General features: G+C 30.4%; 1 protein-coding gene across 1 annotated transcript; it reads left to right on the plus strand.

The window, feature by feature from the left end:
• Nucleotides 1–4524: 4524 nt before the first annotated feature.
• LOC112756749 (calmodulin-binding protein 60 B-like) lies at nt 4525–7265 on the plus strand. The gene is made up of 6 exons (XM_029293808.2): nt 4525–4729; nt 4838–4925; nt 5059–5087; nt 5208–5707; nt 6400–6560; nt 6722–7265. Exons 1-5 carry the CDS (start codon nt 4635–4637, stop codon nt 6555–6557), a joined length of 870 nt encoding a protein of 289 aa, XP_029149641.2. The 5' UTR covers nt 4525–4634; the 3' UTR covers nt 6558–6560; nt 6722–7265.
• The last annotated feature ends 7193 nt before the right edge of the window (nt 7266–14458 follow it).

The raw sequence follows: 14458 nt of genomic DNA on the forward strand, positions 1-14458 counted from the left end.
GTTACTTCTATTTGTTGTTGTGTTTGGCTATATTAAGTGTGGAAGTTGTTGAATGGATAAGCATTGTAGCTGAAGTTTGTTTGTTTATGCTAAATTTGTACATTGCGTGCTAGGTGTTCGATTAAATGCCTCTGTGATGCTTTGAGTTTGAATTATATGTTGTAGTTACCATATAGTTTGAACCACTCTTTGTTTAGGCAAATTGTTCAAGAATAATGCACTTTGGGTTGTCTCTTGATGCTTGTTTAAGTTATGAAACTCATGTTTATCCATTGCTCATGGTAGCTCTTCATGCTTGTGGTTGATGTTATTTTTGTTATGAAAACACCTAAATGAGTGAAATGCTCAAACTTCTTGCAATTTAGGTAATTTCATAGACAGAATGCTTTAATTTTGTGAAGTGATGGTGACTTTTAATGATAAATTATGAATAATTTATTTTGTGAAATTGTTAAATTTTGAATTTTATTAGTTTAGAAATGATTGAATTTAAATTTTTAAAATTATGTATTGAATTTTTTATGATTTTACTCTATATTTAATTAAACCGGTTCAACCACGGTTCAACCCCGGTTGAACCATTGAACCATTGAACCAGTAACTCGACCGGTTTGATGACCGGTCCGGTTCTCGCAACCTTGGTCCTGTGTATTGCAGTCATGTTACTGAATAATTAGGACTTTTTTTCGTCAATAAAATAATCAATTTTGACTCCCCAATAGCATTAGTTGTTAATTGATCTATAATGCTGATAATATGTATTTATTTTTTTTTTTGGTCATTTATATCATTAATATACAGGGGAAATCCCTACTACAGAGTTGAATATGGTAACAACTTACATTGGATTATGCGATAGAGAGAGAAAGAGAGAAATTAGATTATTATACTATAGTTTATATTTATATATATATATCAAATAAGACAAATTTCTTCTTGCAGTAGTACATAAAATTTCTTCAGTTATATACAACTTCTTAATCTTTTCGTCAGAGTAGCCACAGCTTGTAGCTAGCGTGTAAGCTAAGGTGGTTATAAATGAGCGTAAGACAAGATGAAATCTAGTTAGAAAGAAACAAACAAAGCAAAAAAGGGAAGCTAATTAAGTATGCTATATCTAGGGATCAACGAACAAGGAGATTGAGCTTCTGCGTTGTGATAAATTCGTTACGTTATAATTAATTTGTAGGTGGTTCTATGACTGACTGTAGCATATTTAAGCGGCTTCAACATAGCTAAACCCTGAACGCCTACTAAACTAAATCAAGAAGGATTTATTTATTATGTGTCACATGTTAAGATTATAAAATTAAATTTTTTTATTAAAAATATAAAAAAAAAATTTAAATTTGTAATATATTTATTTTATATTTATTAAATAAAAATATTTAAAATTTTTCATTAAGTTACCGTATGTTAGCTACACCCGATTAAGAAGATAATCATTCAAATGCCATATAATGTAACTAATTTCACGTATGCTTATCAGCTTATGTGATCTTGTCTCTGGTCTAAAAGTCTCAAACGCGCTTACTTGTGGAAATTTATGTTACTGACTCGGAGTCCCAAAGACCCACCACTTTAAATTCCTCACACTATATTTATTATTTAATGAGAAACACTTATCCCATCAGTTTTTTCTAATTTTAGTTATTATTCGACCAACATAAACTTTAAATTAGTTTCAATAAATAAATTTATTTATTTATGTGTATAAATTTTAAAAATATAAAAATAAATTATATTAATTTATATATACAAATTCTAGTAAATATAAATATAAATTATTAATGATTAAATACAAATCCAAAATAATAATAGTTGTTAACATATAGCATTATTCATATTTAACACTATGCGTCTCAGTAGGGGTGTATATGGTCCGGTCCGGTCTAAAGACTCAGTTTAGCTCCGAACACTTTAGGGATTAATTTAGTGTAATTTCATCGGGTTTAGAGTCGGGTAAGAGTCTAAAAAATAGACCCGGTCATTATTCGGGTCGGGTACATGCCATAGCTCGGGTCACCCGAACTCGGCCTGGTGGCCCGGTCATCATACACAATTAATATTTTGTGTTATTAGTGATGGATGATGGCTATTTTTATGTGGAATTTAAATATTATAAACCTTAATATTTTGTGTTATTAGTCATTTTAAGGTTATAAGTTAATGTTTTATATTTAAAATGCAAGACTTTAGACTAATGCATAATATTGTGTTATTTGTATTGATTTAAATATTTGGTGTTATTAAACAATATTAGTATTGATTATGGTTATACTTTAATTTTAGAGAATGGTTGGTTCTTGTTATATTTTTTTTAAGTGAATTTTACTATGTGAATTGTGAAATAATGATTGAAGATTAGGTGAATTTTACATACTACAGACCCGTTTTTTACCCGATTTTCACCCGACCCGAAGGTACGTAGGATTTATCAGGTCTAGGATCGGGTTAGAATCTAAAAATTAGGCCCAGTCTATATTTCGGATCGAATCTGAGTTAAGCCAAATCCGATGTGGGCGGACCCATATACACCTCTACGTGTCGCGTGTCACAACTACATATTTAATGAAATTATATTACTATCACTAATATATATATATATATATATATCGGAAAATTGCAGGAGCCAACAATTTTTAATTTGGATAAAATATTCTTTTAGTTCCTTAATATTTAGATTACATTTTAATTAAATTTTTAATGTTTAGATGTTCTATTTTTTGTTCTAAAAAAGATCAAACATCATATTTTAATCCTAAAAAATGTTAAATACATTTAATATTATTCTAATTATTGATAAATTCGACATCAACAATTAATATATTTAAAAGTTAATAATATTTAATTTTAGTATGTAAATAAAATTGACCTGTCAACAATCATCAACACAAAACTTTTTTTTAATTATAGAACGTTGGTGAATAATTACTAGATTTTAGATTTTTTTTTTACAAGAATGAGATTTAAAAAAAAATGTTAAAAGAAGGTTTTAGTAACAATAAGATTGTTAACATTATATCACTCATTCTATTAATTATTCATATTAAATTTAATAATAGGATAACATTAAATTTATTTAAAATTTTTTAAGACAAAAATAGTTGAAACGTTACATAAGAAGTAAATTTAGATTTGATCCAAAGAACTCTTTTTTTTAATATTGTATTATTAGAAGTAAAATCTTTTTATGATGAACCAAACTGCATGTTAAACATTACTATAGCCATTTACAAAATGTCAGTGATATTTTGTATTTCTTCAATTAAAATAATATTTTTTTAAGAAAACATTAATAACATTTGTGTTTTAATAATTAAAATAATATTTTTTATTACAAAACGTCAGTAACGTTTTATTCTTTTATAATTAAAATTTTTTTATTACAAAATATCAATGATGTTTTGTGCTCTACCATCATAATAGTATAAAATACTAAAATAATCATATATTTTTATATTTTACATTAAAATTATTCATATATAAACATTTTAGCCTTGATCCAAACGTTAAAAATCAAAAAAATATTTTATTTTTTAAATAATTTCGGTTAATATTTGATTAGCATAAATTTTAGATTATCTTTAATAAATAATCTTTTTAATTTATATGAATAAATTATGATAAATATAAATACCAATTTTATTGATTTATATGCACAAATTTTAATAAATATAAATATAATAATTATATATTTTTTGTATATAATTTTAATAAATATAAATTTAAATTATTATTAGTCAAATATTAATTTAAAATGATAATATTTACCTCTCATATAACATTGTTATGAAACATTATATTTTTATTGATTGATAACATTAACTTCACATAAAACACGTTATTAGTTTTAGAAATCTCACATATATATTAGACACATACACCAACGAAAAAAAATTTTGAGTGAGTGAAAGAAATAAAAGAATAATGAAGAAAGAACCGAGAAGTTCCAATTTTGATGAAAACATGTTCATACTCAATTATACGGAGATACCTTATTAATTAGAAGGAAAAAGTATAAACAATTGTTGTTTTAAATAATTAATATTAATCAACCTTTTTTTATTATAAATAAACTTTTAGAAATTTTTATTTTGAAAAATTTAAAATTTATAATTAGAATTTAAGATACAAAATTTAAAATAAAGAGATTTAATTATAATATATTCACAGTATAAAATATTTTATATAGTCGTACAATTATAATAATTTTTTATGAATATTTACGATTCATATAGTTAATATAAAAAATAATTAATTTTATTAATGTATTATTATATAATTAAATACACGTATAAAATATTATACCGATAATCAAAATTAAATTCCTAAATAATGGCTAAATAAAATTCTCTCTCCCTAGTGACACTGGTTGTGCATTTGAGCAAAAACAGTATCAGTTGCGTAGCGTTTTCTTCGAACCTTCATTCGCTGTAGTAAATTCCTCGAACCTTCTGTGCTTCAATATACAAACACTACTATCTAAGTATCTATATAAACCAATATTAACCAATACATACCATAACTATTCGTTTCCATCAACAAACTAATTCTACTTCTTATTAGTGAGTTCCAAAGAGTTAACAACTTCAATTTTAGGGCATTCCTAATTAGTTTCCTGTGCTTTCGAAATGGATTCAACGAGGGAATATGAAAGTGCTGCTGCTCATCAACATTCCAAACGGAGACGTGAAGAAGATACTCATCAACAGCAGCCAGACAAATTGTATATATATAAATTTCTTTCTTTTATTTATTATATTTTGTTCTAATTATTATTATATGTTTCTTTGTTATAAGATATATAACTATGATTTTGTTTCACCATGTGTAGTATCGTTACTGGCGGAAAATATTTGAGGTTCGCACTGGACATAGAGAAAGAGGTTGTGCCCTATGTGGCTAAATTTGTCCAAAATTTGGTAACAATGTTTTCCCTCTTATCATTTTGAAATTAGTTACAAATATATATACCTTATAGGATCTGATCTTCTTAACTATGGTTAATATATTACTTAACTGTGCGTATATTATTGTATTTGTATGTCCAACTAGCTGCGCGAGGAGATGGAAGCTCTTCTAACGTTAGTTCCTCTTTAACCCTGGAGTTAATTCATTTTCCAATTTATTATTAGCATAAATAAGAGTTATTTGTGTTGATTATTGTACGGTCTTAAATGATTAAATTTGATGTATGTATGTAGATCAAGACAAACTATGAATGAGACTGGCGCACATGTGGTCAAATCGTTTGAGCTGGTTTTCAAGAATGATTTACCTGCCACAGTTTTTACACACTCCAACATCAAAGCTAAAGATGGAAGCCCTATTCAGATTGCTTTATACGATACTAGGTCTCAGCTAATAGTCACTGATGATCCGCTACTATCTTCCATTAAGGTCAAGATTTGTGTCCTTAATGGTGAGTTCGGTGGTGATGAGAATGAGAATTGGAGCACAACGGAATTCAAGGCTAATATCTCCCGAGAAAGAGAGAATAGAAGCAAGTTACTGAAAGGAGATACGGTTATTACACTGAACAATGGAGTTGGTTATATCGGTAAAATTATGTTTACTGATAACTCCAAGTGTACATGGAGCCGCCATTTCAGGTTAGGAGCCATTGTGTCCTCAACTTCCCATCAAGCTACCATCAAAGAAGCCATAAGTAATCCTTTTATCGTCAAGGATAGTAGAGGAGAGTGTAAGTCTTCAATTATTTGCTCTTAATTATCACGTATATAATAGGATAATTATCATTATTCATTATTGCATACCAAATTACTGTCTTGTGTTATCTATACATATATTTAATTAAACATATATGAAATTAATTTTTTAGTTAGTTAAACATTAGTCAAGTTTAGTATTTAAATTTATAATTTAAAATTGTAAGGTTAAAAATTTATAATTTAAGACTTAAAATTTAAAATAAATAAAATAATTTTAAAAATTATTTCACATGAAAAAAATTAATTACCAAACATTTTTTTTTGTTTAACATTACTCTTTTGGTTATTTGATATTTCATTTAATACGAAAAATTGTGCCATAATATATATATAATATATCATATGTATGTATAACATTTTTTTCTTATGATTCTAACCTTACATGATTAAGATCATGACCTAATTAAGCTAATAAGACTATATATATATATATATATATATAATTTGGGATTATGCTACATGTACACTAAAATCAGCCACCAAATTAAAGTCAGTCACCAATATAAAATACATGCTGGAATATAAATACATTATGAAAATAAATTAAACCACACATGTATTTATATACAAATATATTGGTGACTGATTTTAGTGTACAAATAAATAGCATTTCTCTATAATTTGATACACTAATACGTACTATCAATTTGGTAATTTAATTCAGTGAATCAGAAACAGTACCCTCCATGTCTAAATGATGAAGTATATCGTTTGGAAAATATATCAAAAGGTGGGAAAATCCATGAGCGGCTGCTTGAGATTGGAATAAAAACGGTTAAGGATCTGCTGCAGCTATACGAAACCAATCCAACTTTAGTGTAAGAGGTATATTTCCTAATCAAGGAGAGTAACAAAGATCAGAATTTTTATTCTTCTTTCCTATTCGTGAATGGAAATTACTTTTTACTACTTGGTAAAAGTGTACTTTAATTTGATGTGTCAAATTTCATCTGAATCTAGCTACTTGTGACTGTGACCTTAATTAGAAATTTGGTAAATTTTCAACAAAGCTAAAGGGGACAATTGATCATGCTAACACCTATACTACTGAGGAAGTGATGATATCCTATGGTGCTGGTCAACTAGAAAAAAGGAGGCAAGATTGTGGTCAACCGTCTACTTCAACATCAGACATTGGTGAAACAGCATATAATAATCAATTTGGTTTGGCGGAATTGTTATCTTCTGGAATATGATGATGATCTTGATTCGTCCCTTCTTGGACCAACTGATCATGATGGAGAATGATTTTTTCAGAGCTTAAATTTTTAACTAATATTTTCTTTTCTTGCATGGGATCCGAATCATATATATTGGGTGTGGGGCAAAGATGTACATAAAACTTGGGTTCTCTAGCTGCCCAAAAAAAAAAAAAAAATTAAAGGCCACAGGCTTAAAAGATGAAAAATCAGAATGTTAAGATTAGTAGTTGTTGGACAAACGCTTGAACGGGTTAGGAAATACTTGTAGGTACCCAAAAAAAATAAAAAAGATTATTAGTTGTTGAATTAATTCATTTTATTTTATTTATATTTTATGTATTATTATTAGTGTGAAGAATATTTGATATTGATATTTAATTATATTTTATCACATCATATTATTAAACATAAATTCTTATATCTATTATTTATTACTTAAATAATTATCCAAAAGAGATTTTATTATTAAATAAAATAATATACAATTTTTACACTATTAATATATTAAAGTAAATTCAAAATAGATCTTTTTAAACTTCCAATTCCATCACTTGGAAATCAAATTTAAAGCACATTTAAAGAATATTTGTATTTTGAAAATAATTTTTTTTAAAATATAAAAATAAAAAGCTAAAATGTTTAATTTAAATTCCTTTCTTATAAAATGAAATACCAACATTCTATCATATAACTACGACGAATCATTAAAAACGTTAAAATAATTAATTTGTAAATCAATATTAAATAAAATTTTATTTTGATAATAATTGATAATGTAAAACGTTTATAATTTTTTATAATAGGATTTTACGATTGCTATTTATCACCAAATCGCGTCGGATCTTAAGGGTGAATGTGGATTGGATCGAATTGGATATTATCAAAATTTCAATCCGATCCATACTAAAATTTCGGATATCGGCTATATCTGTAAAACACAAAAAAAAAAAATTAAATATTTATTTTTATTAAAAAATATCAATAAAATTTATTTTTTTATTCTTTTAAATATGTTTACTCTTAAAATAATATTAAACATATTTTTCCTAAGTAATAAATTAAAATAATACAACATATATGATAATTATTAATTGAAATAAAATATAAAAATAATATTTACTTATTTATTCTTTTATTTTTGTGGATATACAGATCAGATATACGGATATTTATACAAAACTCGCAATTCGATCATATTAGTATGTGGATCCGATCTGATAGTCTTACAGATCGGATTTATATCCGTAATTTTTGGATCGAATTCAGATAAAAATCACGAATATACAGATCGGATCTGATCTATAAACACTCCTATTGGGACCCCATTATTAAAGTAGTTCCGATTAATGCTCACGTAGTAGATATGAAATATATAAAAATAAAATAAAATTTTACGTAAAATTTTTATAAAAAATTAATATTTAAAAATTATTAAATAATTTAATAAATTTAATTAAATTATTTTTTAATAATTTTCCGTTATCAACAGCTTCATACGAAGAAGCACGTGAGTAGTCACAAGATAAAAACCTAAAATGTTTAAGGTCAATTTTATAGTATTTATAGGCAGTGGCGGAGCTTAGTTCAGACAAGGGGGCATGGCCCCCCTAAACTTTTTATAAAAAACTTATTAGTACTTTTTTAAAAAATAAAAAATAGTTCAATTGACTTAAATACTTTACTATGACTTAAAGTATCTAATAAGTTCAATAAACAACACTCTCTCTATCTTAAAGTTCAAATATAAAAAATTAGATATTTTTTATTTATTTAATTTAATATTATTTTATATTTTACTATTTATTTAATTTAATTTTTTATATGATAAAAAATAATAAAATATTCAATAAGTATTAATATTATTGTATTTATATAAATTGATAAAAAAAATTCAATAAATATTATAAATTTTAATATTTGTCCTTCTAACTTCTTTACATATTTTACAGGATATATATTCAAATTTTTATATAAAATAATAATAAAAAATAAAAGAATTGATACATTTTTTAAGAGGAATGCTAATATTTAAGAAGGAGAACATATAACTTTACAATATCAACACCTGTAGATAGTTCTTCTACTTTAATGAATCACGAAGAAAGTGAGATATAACTTTCAAAAGTTCAAAAAGTTACATCTGATGACTTTAACCTTAACTTTTTGGAACGAGATCTTGAAAAACGGCTTTAAATTTGGCAAAATCACTCAAACCAGAGAGATGAAATTAGACTAACTTATCTTAAATGAGGTCCATATAAAAAATATTTTGACAATTATTTTCTATTTGGCCCCCCAAAATTTTGTTTCAAGTTCCGCCGCTGCTTATAGGTTGATTAATTATTTTGGTAATGGATCAAAAAAATATAACATAATTAGAGAGTTGGTGTGTTTCTTATTTTTTTTTATAAATATAGAAAAAAATTTTACTTAGAAACTATAAATCAAAGCTTAGATTTTGGGTGGTGACAAAAAATTGAAGATCATATTTTGGGTGGAGATAGAAAATTAAAGATCGACTTTGAATAAAAAAAATTCAAAAAACCTAAATCAGACCTTCCGGTTGACATGTTCAAAAATTTTTTAACGTTAGAATATGAATCTGGCCCTCAAATTTATAAACTAAATTTATAAACTTTAAAAAAATTATAAATTTGACCTTCAAATTTGTAGTATCTATAAAAAATATAAATATATTAAATTTTTATATTATTGAAAAAAATAAAAAATTTATAAATTGTTGTTTGAATTTTACTTAACTTATTTTTTTGTATTAAATTTTGATATTTTTTAAATTATTTATTTTTTATTTTTTAAATTAAAAATTTATCTAACGTATATTTTAAAAAATTGGTTTTTTTCAAAATGGAAATGATGATGGTGTAATACAATAAAATGGATGTATATTAAGTATTTGTATTGCTATGGGTGTCAGCTAAAATGCAGACTATGTTTTGTCTTTATCTCATTTTTTAATTTTTTTTTTGTGCAACCAAAACACAGGCTACATTTATGAAGTTTCAGCTTTTTAAATTTTTTGTTTTTGTTTTTTAATCCAAAATGCAGATTGCGTTTGGAAATGGACATTTTTTTTTTTTGAAATCCAAAATGTAGGTTGTGTTTAGAAATTGACTTTTTTTTTGGAAACCCCAAAACGTAGATTACGTTTTAAACGGGTCAAAAAAGTTTTTCAGAAGCTGCAAAACGCAGCCTGCATTTTGTATAAAAAATAATATTTTAATCGAGAGTCTTACCTATAAATACAAAATTCAATTCAACCAAGTTGTATCTCACTTCCATTATATTCTCATTCCTCTTTCTTTCATATATCTCATACTTGTGAGTTTTTTTGGCAATTAGTTGTGTAAAAAAAAAAAACGGGTTAGGTGAGGCTGAGGTTATGAAAAGTATTGCAAATATGCGAGTGTATTATAGCGGTGAGATTATACCAAACACACACGAATGATGACTTTTGTTTGTGAATGTCCGTTTTCATTTGTTATTCCATGTACCATGAGTTTTGTAGAGTTGCAAAATAGTTTTTGTGAGAACATACAAAGTCACATTTTAAAAAGGGTGAGCAACGTTTTGTATAGAAATTCTGTACAGGTATTTGGTGGGCTGATACAGTTTCAACTAATGTCCATCACTGACGACGCATGCATGCAGCGGATGTTCTATATTTATCAACAAATCTGATTTCACGTGTCGATGATAGAGCTGTACGTTGAGTTTGAACAACATACAGGGATGGATGCGGTTGGCGATGATGTCATTGTTGATGAACTCGGGGATATAGATTGGGAAGAAGATAAAAACGACAATGAAGAGGAGTTTGAAGCCAACTATGAAGTCGATGACGAAAATGATGACGAAGACTTGGCAGGCAATCCGGCGGTACAAAATGAGGCGCATGCGATTATAAGTCAGCACCCCGGGTACCAACGCGTCGTCACCGCTCGACGCGCCTGTTATCTGGCACGTCTGGCATGGGTACCCTCAAAGGAGCCTGTGACGACCCTCTCTGAACAACATCCTATGAGATCTCCTCGGCCCTAGGATCGGCAATCAAGGAATCTGGCGACAGAAACCTAAGAGCCACTCTATACCACCACCACTCGGACGACCCGGGATCAGGCACCCGGGGGATACTCAGGACATCATCAAACTTGTTCTGCCAACTAAGGTGCCATACCTGGTAGTAGCTCAAGAACCATCTGTCCCCACCCCTCCCATCCTTGGCATGGAGCCAATCAATGTTCGATGCCGGCTCAGGCTCGTGCTGAACGCCACCCTGCTGTGGCAGCACCCTATCCACCTGGTGCCACTCAATGACGGCGAAGTATATCAAGCAAGTACCATGACTGCAGTAGCTGCTGGGGGCCTGCCAAGTTTGTCATGTTTCTGTTGGCCACCCGACACATGCATCGATATAGCCAGGCCAACGATGCCGACCCCAGCTATAACTGCCCATATCATCAAGCCTCGCCACAAAGGGCAACCACTGTATGTGAACCCAGTTTTCACTCTTGTCACCGAACAACTGAGTGGAAAGCAGCATCATAATATAAGACCATGCATATATGTGTACGGTCTCCTCCGTAGCATCATCTGGCAGCACCCTGAACCTCTCATGAAACCAGGTGAATTGGACTGTATACTACTTCACCTTATTTTGTGGTGGCAGCTCGCCAAACAGTTCCTCAAACCACTCCCATGCCAGTCTGCCTTCTTCCATAAACTTCTCAAAATCAGTAAGGCAACTGGATACAGGTAAACCATCCACGGGCAGCCCCAACTGGTATGCTACATCCTGCAGTATGATAGTGCACTCTTCAAAGGGCATATGAAAGGTATGCGTCTCAGGACGCCACTTCTAAATGAAAGCACTGACTAAGGGCTCGTCCAACCAGAACTACCTGGCGTTGAGCCTCGCCATGTGGTACAAACTGGCCCTCTCCAGATATGGTATGATCCTGTCATGCAGAGGCATGTTCTGCTGCCTCCGGACACTATATATACACCTAGTCAGCTGGAGCATGTCACAGAATAAACCAAACATATAAAAAATCCAACAGTAATTTATAGTCATCTACCACATAACTACAATTTTAAAATTTAAACTGGTAACATACACTTCCTATTTTCTAATCACAAAATTCAATGAAAGACATAAACGATTAAAATAATAATTTAAATACTACATTTTCTTATTAAAATAATAATTTAAATCTAAATTTAAATACATTAACTAAAAATTATAATGCTAACCTCTTCGTTTATGCTCCCAGCCACGTGCGCAACACCGTTGAGCCTGTATAGACTGCGTGCCTCCGCCATGGTCCCGGCTCCGATCTCAACTCAACTCAACCACTTTTATCTCTATTCCTCTATCTAGAAAACCACTACTTCTCTCCCTAGAATACTTTTTCTTCCAGCACAAATGTAATCCGCGAGACCCCTTTAGCGTATTTATAGTAATGCATAAACCGCTACACCCCTCTCGCGGTTTATGCACAATTCACGCCCACACGTAAAATTGGTTTATGATCAGTTTTTCTTGCACGTAATTCGCGACACCTCTATAGCGGATTACGTGTATTCTGTAAATCGCGGGACTCCTGTCGCAGTTTACATAGATTATGCAAAAAATGCATGTTGGTATCCATTTTTCATTTTGTGCATTCTGGTAAAATTGGTTTCCATTTTATTTATTATAGTAAATTGTCCGTTTATTTATGTATGCATTAAACACTAAATAATAAATAAATTTAGATTAATTATGGGACAGGCTAATCTCACACAGAGTTATACGAGAACAAAGCTAAATATGGAATAAGAATACGAGAACAAACAAAAACATCTAAATATACAATACGAGATACAACACTGAATATGAGATACAACATTGAAAACAAAGCCAAACTCAAGCAGTACAAGATAAACTGTAACAGACTACTTTCTCGGCGCCTTCTTCGAATACAAAGATGGGGTGTATTTATCCGGTGGCGTAGTCTGTGTTTGTAAATTATACCAACGACCCTGAGACACACCGGCATCCAGACCACTGCCAATGTCAGAAGCACCGACATCTGGCATGCTCGCATCGTCAGTTTCGTACAAACCGAAACCACTCATTCCCGGAGCAGTCGCTCCACCATAATCATACCAGTGCTGAAGGTCATGTCCTAAAACTCAATCTTCCTACTGCGGGTATTTATTCAAATCGAACAACTCGGTACTCGATTGTGCGGAAGGACAAGGATGATCTACATGATCCGACGATCGATCCATGTCGAAGTCACTGGCGTGACCTGATGTGGCACGCGACCAGCGGATTGCTGAGAAGCAGCAAGCCCTTGTTGCTCTAGCGATGGAAATAGATAATCTGTATCTCTCAGGACTTGAGACAAACTTATGGTTTCAGATCCACCCAACGGACTAAACTGACCATCTACTGGAATTACCATCTGTGGTATGTAGGGTTCAGCTGCTTGATATGGTTGTAGTTCTGGTATGTACGGTTCTTGCTGCTCATATGCCGGCCACTGCTGATGTTGTTCATATACCAAAATTGTTGCTGTTGGCCGTAGGCCGGTGCTTGAAAATGCTGACCATATGCCAGCTCTTGACAGTGCTGCTAATATGTCGGCATCTGATATTGGTGCTCATATGCCGGTGCCTGAAAGTGGTGTTCATATACCGGAACCTAGTTAATTATTAATTACAATTAATAGTAAATAATAATAATTAATAAACCTAAATAATAATAATTCATAATAATTAAATACGGTAATAATAATAATAATAATAATAATAATAATAATAATAATAATAATAATAATATTTGAAATTGCAGCTCATGAGGGAGAACTTGCTGCTGAGGTCCAGCTGGTTCTTCCTGTTGTTCCTATGGTTCATTCGCACCAGCCTCTTCACCTACAACTCTATCTAACAGTCGTAGGTGATGTCGGTACTGTTGTGTGTACCACTCATAGTACACCAAGAGCGGATGAAAGTTGACAATCTTTCCCCTAACGGTAGTGTGTTATAGCGGCCAGATATCCACATGTTAACCCATTGACTGTTCCTGTCTCTCCAGTCATGGTTCTGTGGGCCTGTCAACTGCCTACAATGTTCATGACCTATCTCGAATGCCGGGTTTGGTGAAAACTATTGCGGTCCGAACTGTTGTCTAACTCAGTCTGTCGGGAGCCACTCTATACACTCGAATGACACTAATGGTGAATTTGTGGAGCACATAAACAAATTTACAACGAGGTACTCCGAAACCCCCACTTCCATATACGGCCGCCATATGAGCTGCACATTAGTAACCACGAGGCCGATTAGTAAAATTATTATTCTAAATAAGCAGCCTAACATAAATGGTTAAAACTTCCATCATCGGGTCCCATGTCATCGAGTCCTATCCTAAAATGTGCAGTAGGCTTCCGTGTATATCTTGTATGCCGGTGCCAATGACTCTACTTGAACAAAATTAGAATGATTGCAACAACA

Source organism: Arachis hypogaea, chromosome 16 (assembly GCF_003086295.3).
Source record: "Arachis hypogaea cultivar Tifrunner chromosome 16, arahy.Tifrunner.gnm2.J5K5, whole genome shotgun sequence".
Classification (NCBI taxonomy): domain Eukaryota; kingdom Viridiplantae; phylum Streptophyta; class Magnoliopsida; order Fabales; family Fabaceae; genus Arachis; species Arachis hypogaea.

Bases quoted from the DNA above. Each gene is read 5' to 3' on its own strand.
- LOC112756749 (XM_029293808.2), top strand. From the start codon at position 4,635: ATGGATTCAACGAGGGAATATGAAAGTGCTGCTGCTCATCAACATTCC. The intron at 4,730-4,837 runs GTATATATATAA...CACCATGTGTAG, and splicing joins CAACAGCAGCCAGACAAATT to TATCGTTACTGGCGGAAAAT. The intron at 5,708-6,399 runs GTAAGTCTTCAA...AATTTAATTCAG, and splicing joins CAAGGATAGTAGAGGAGAGT to TGAATCAGAAACAGTACCCT.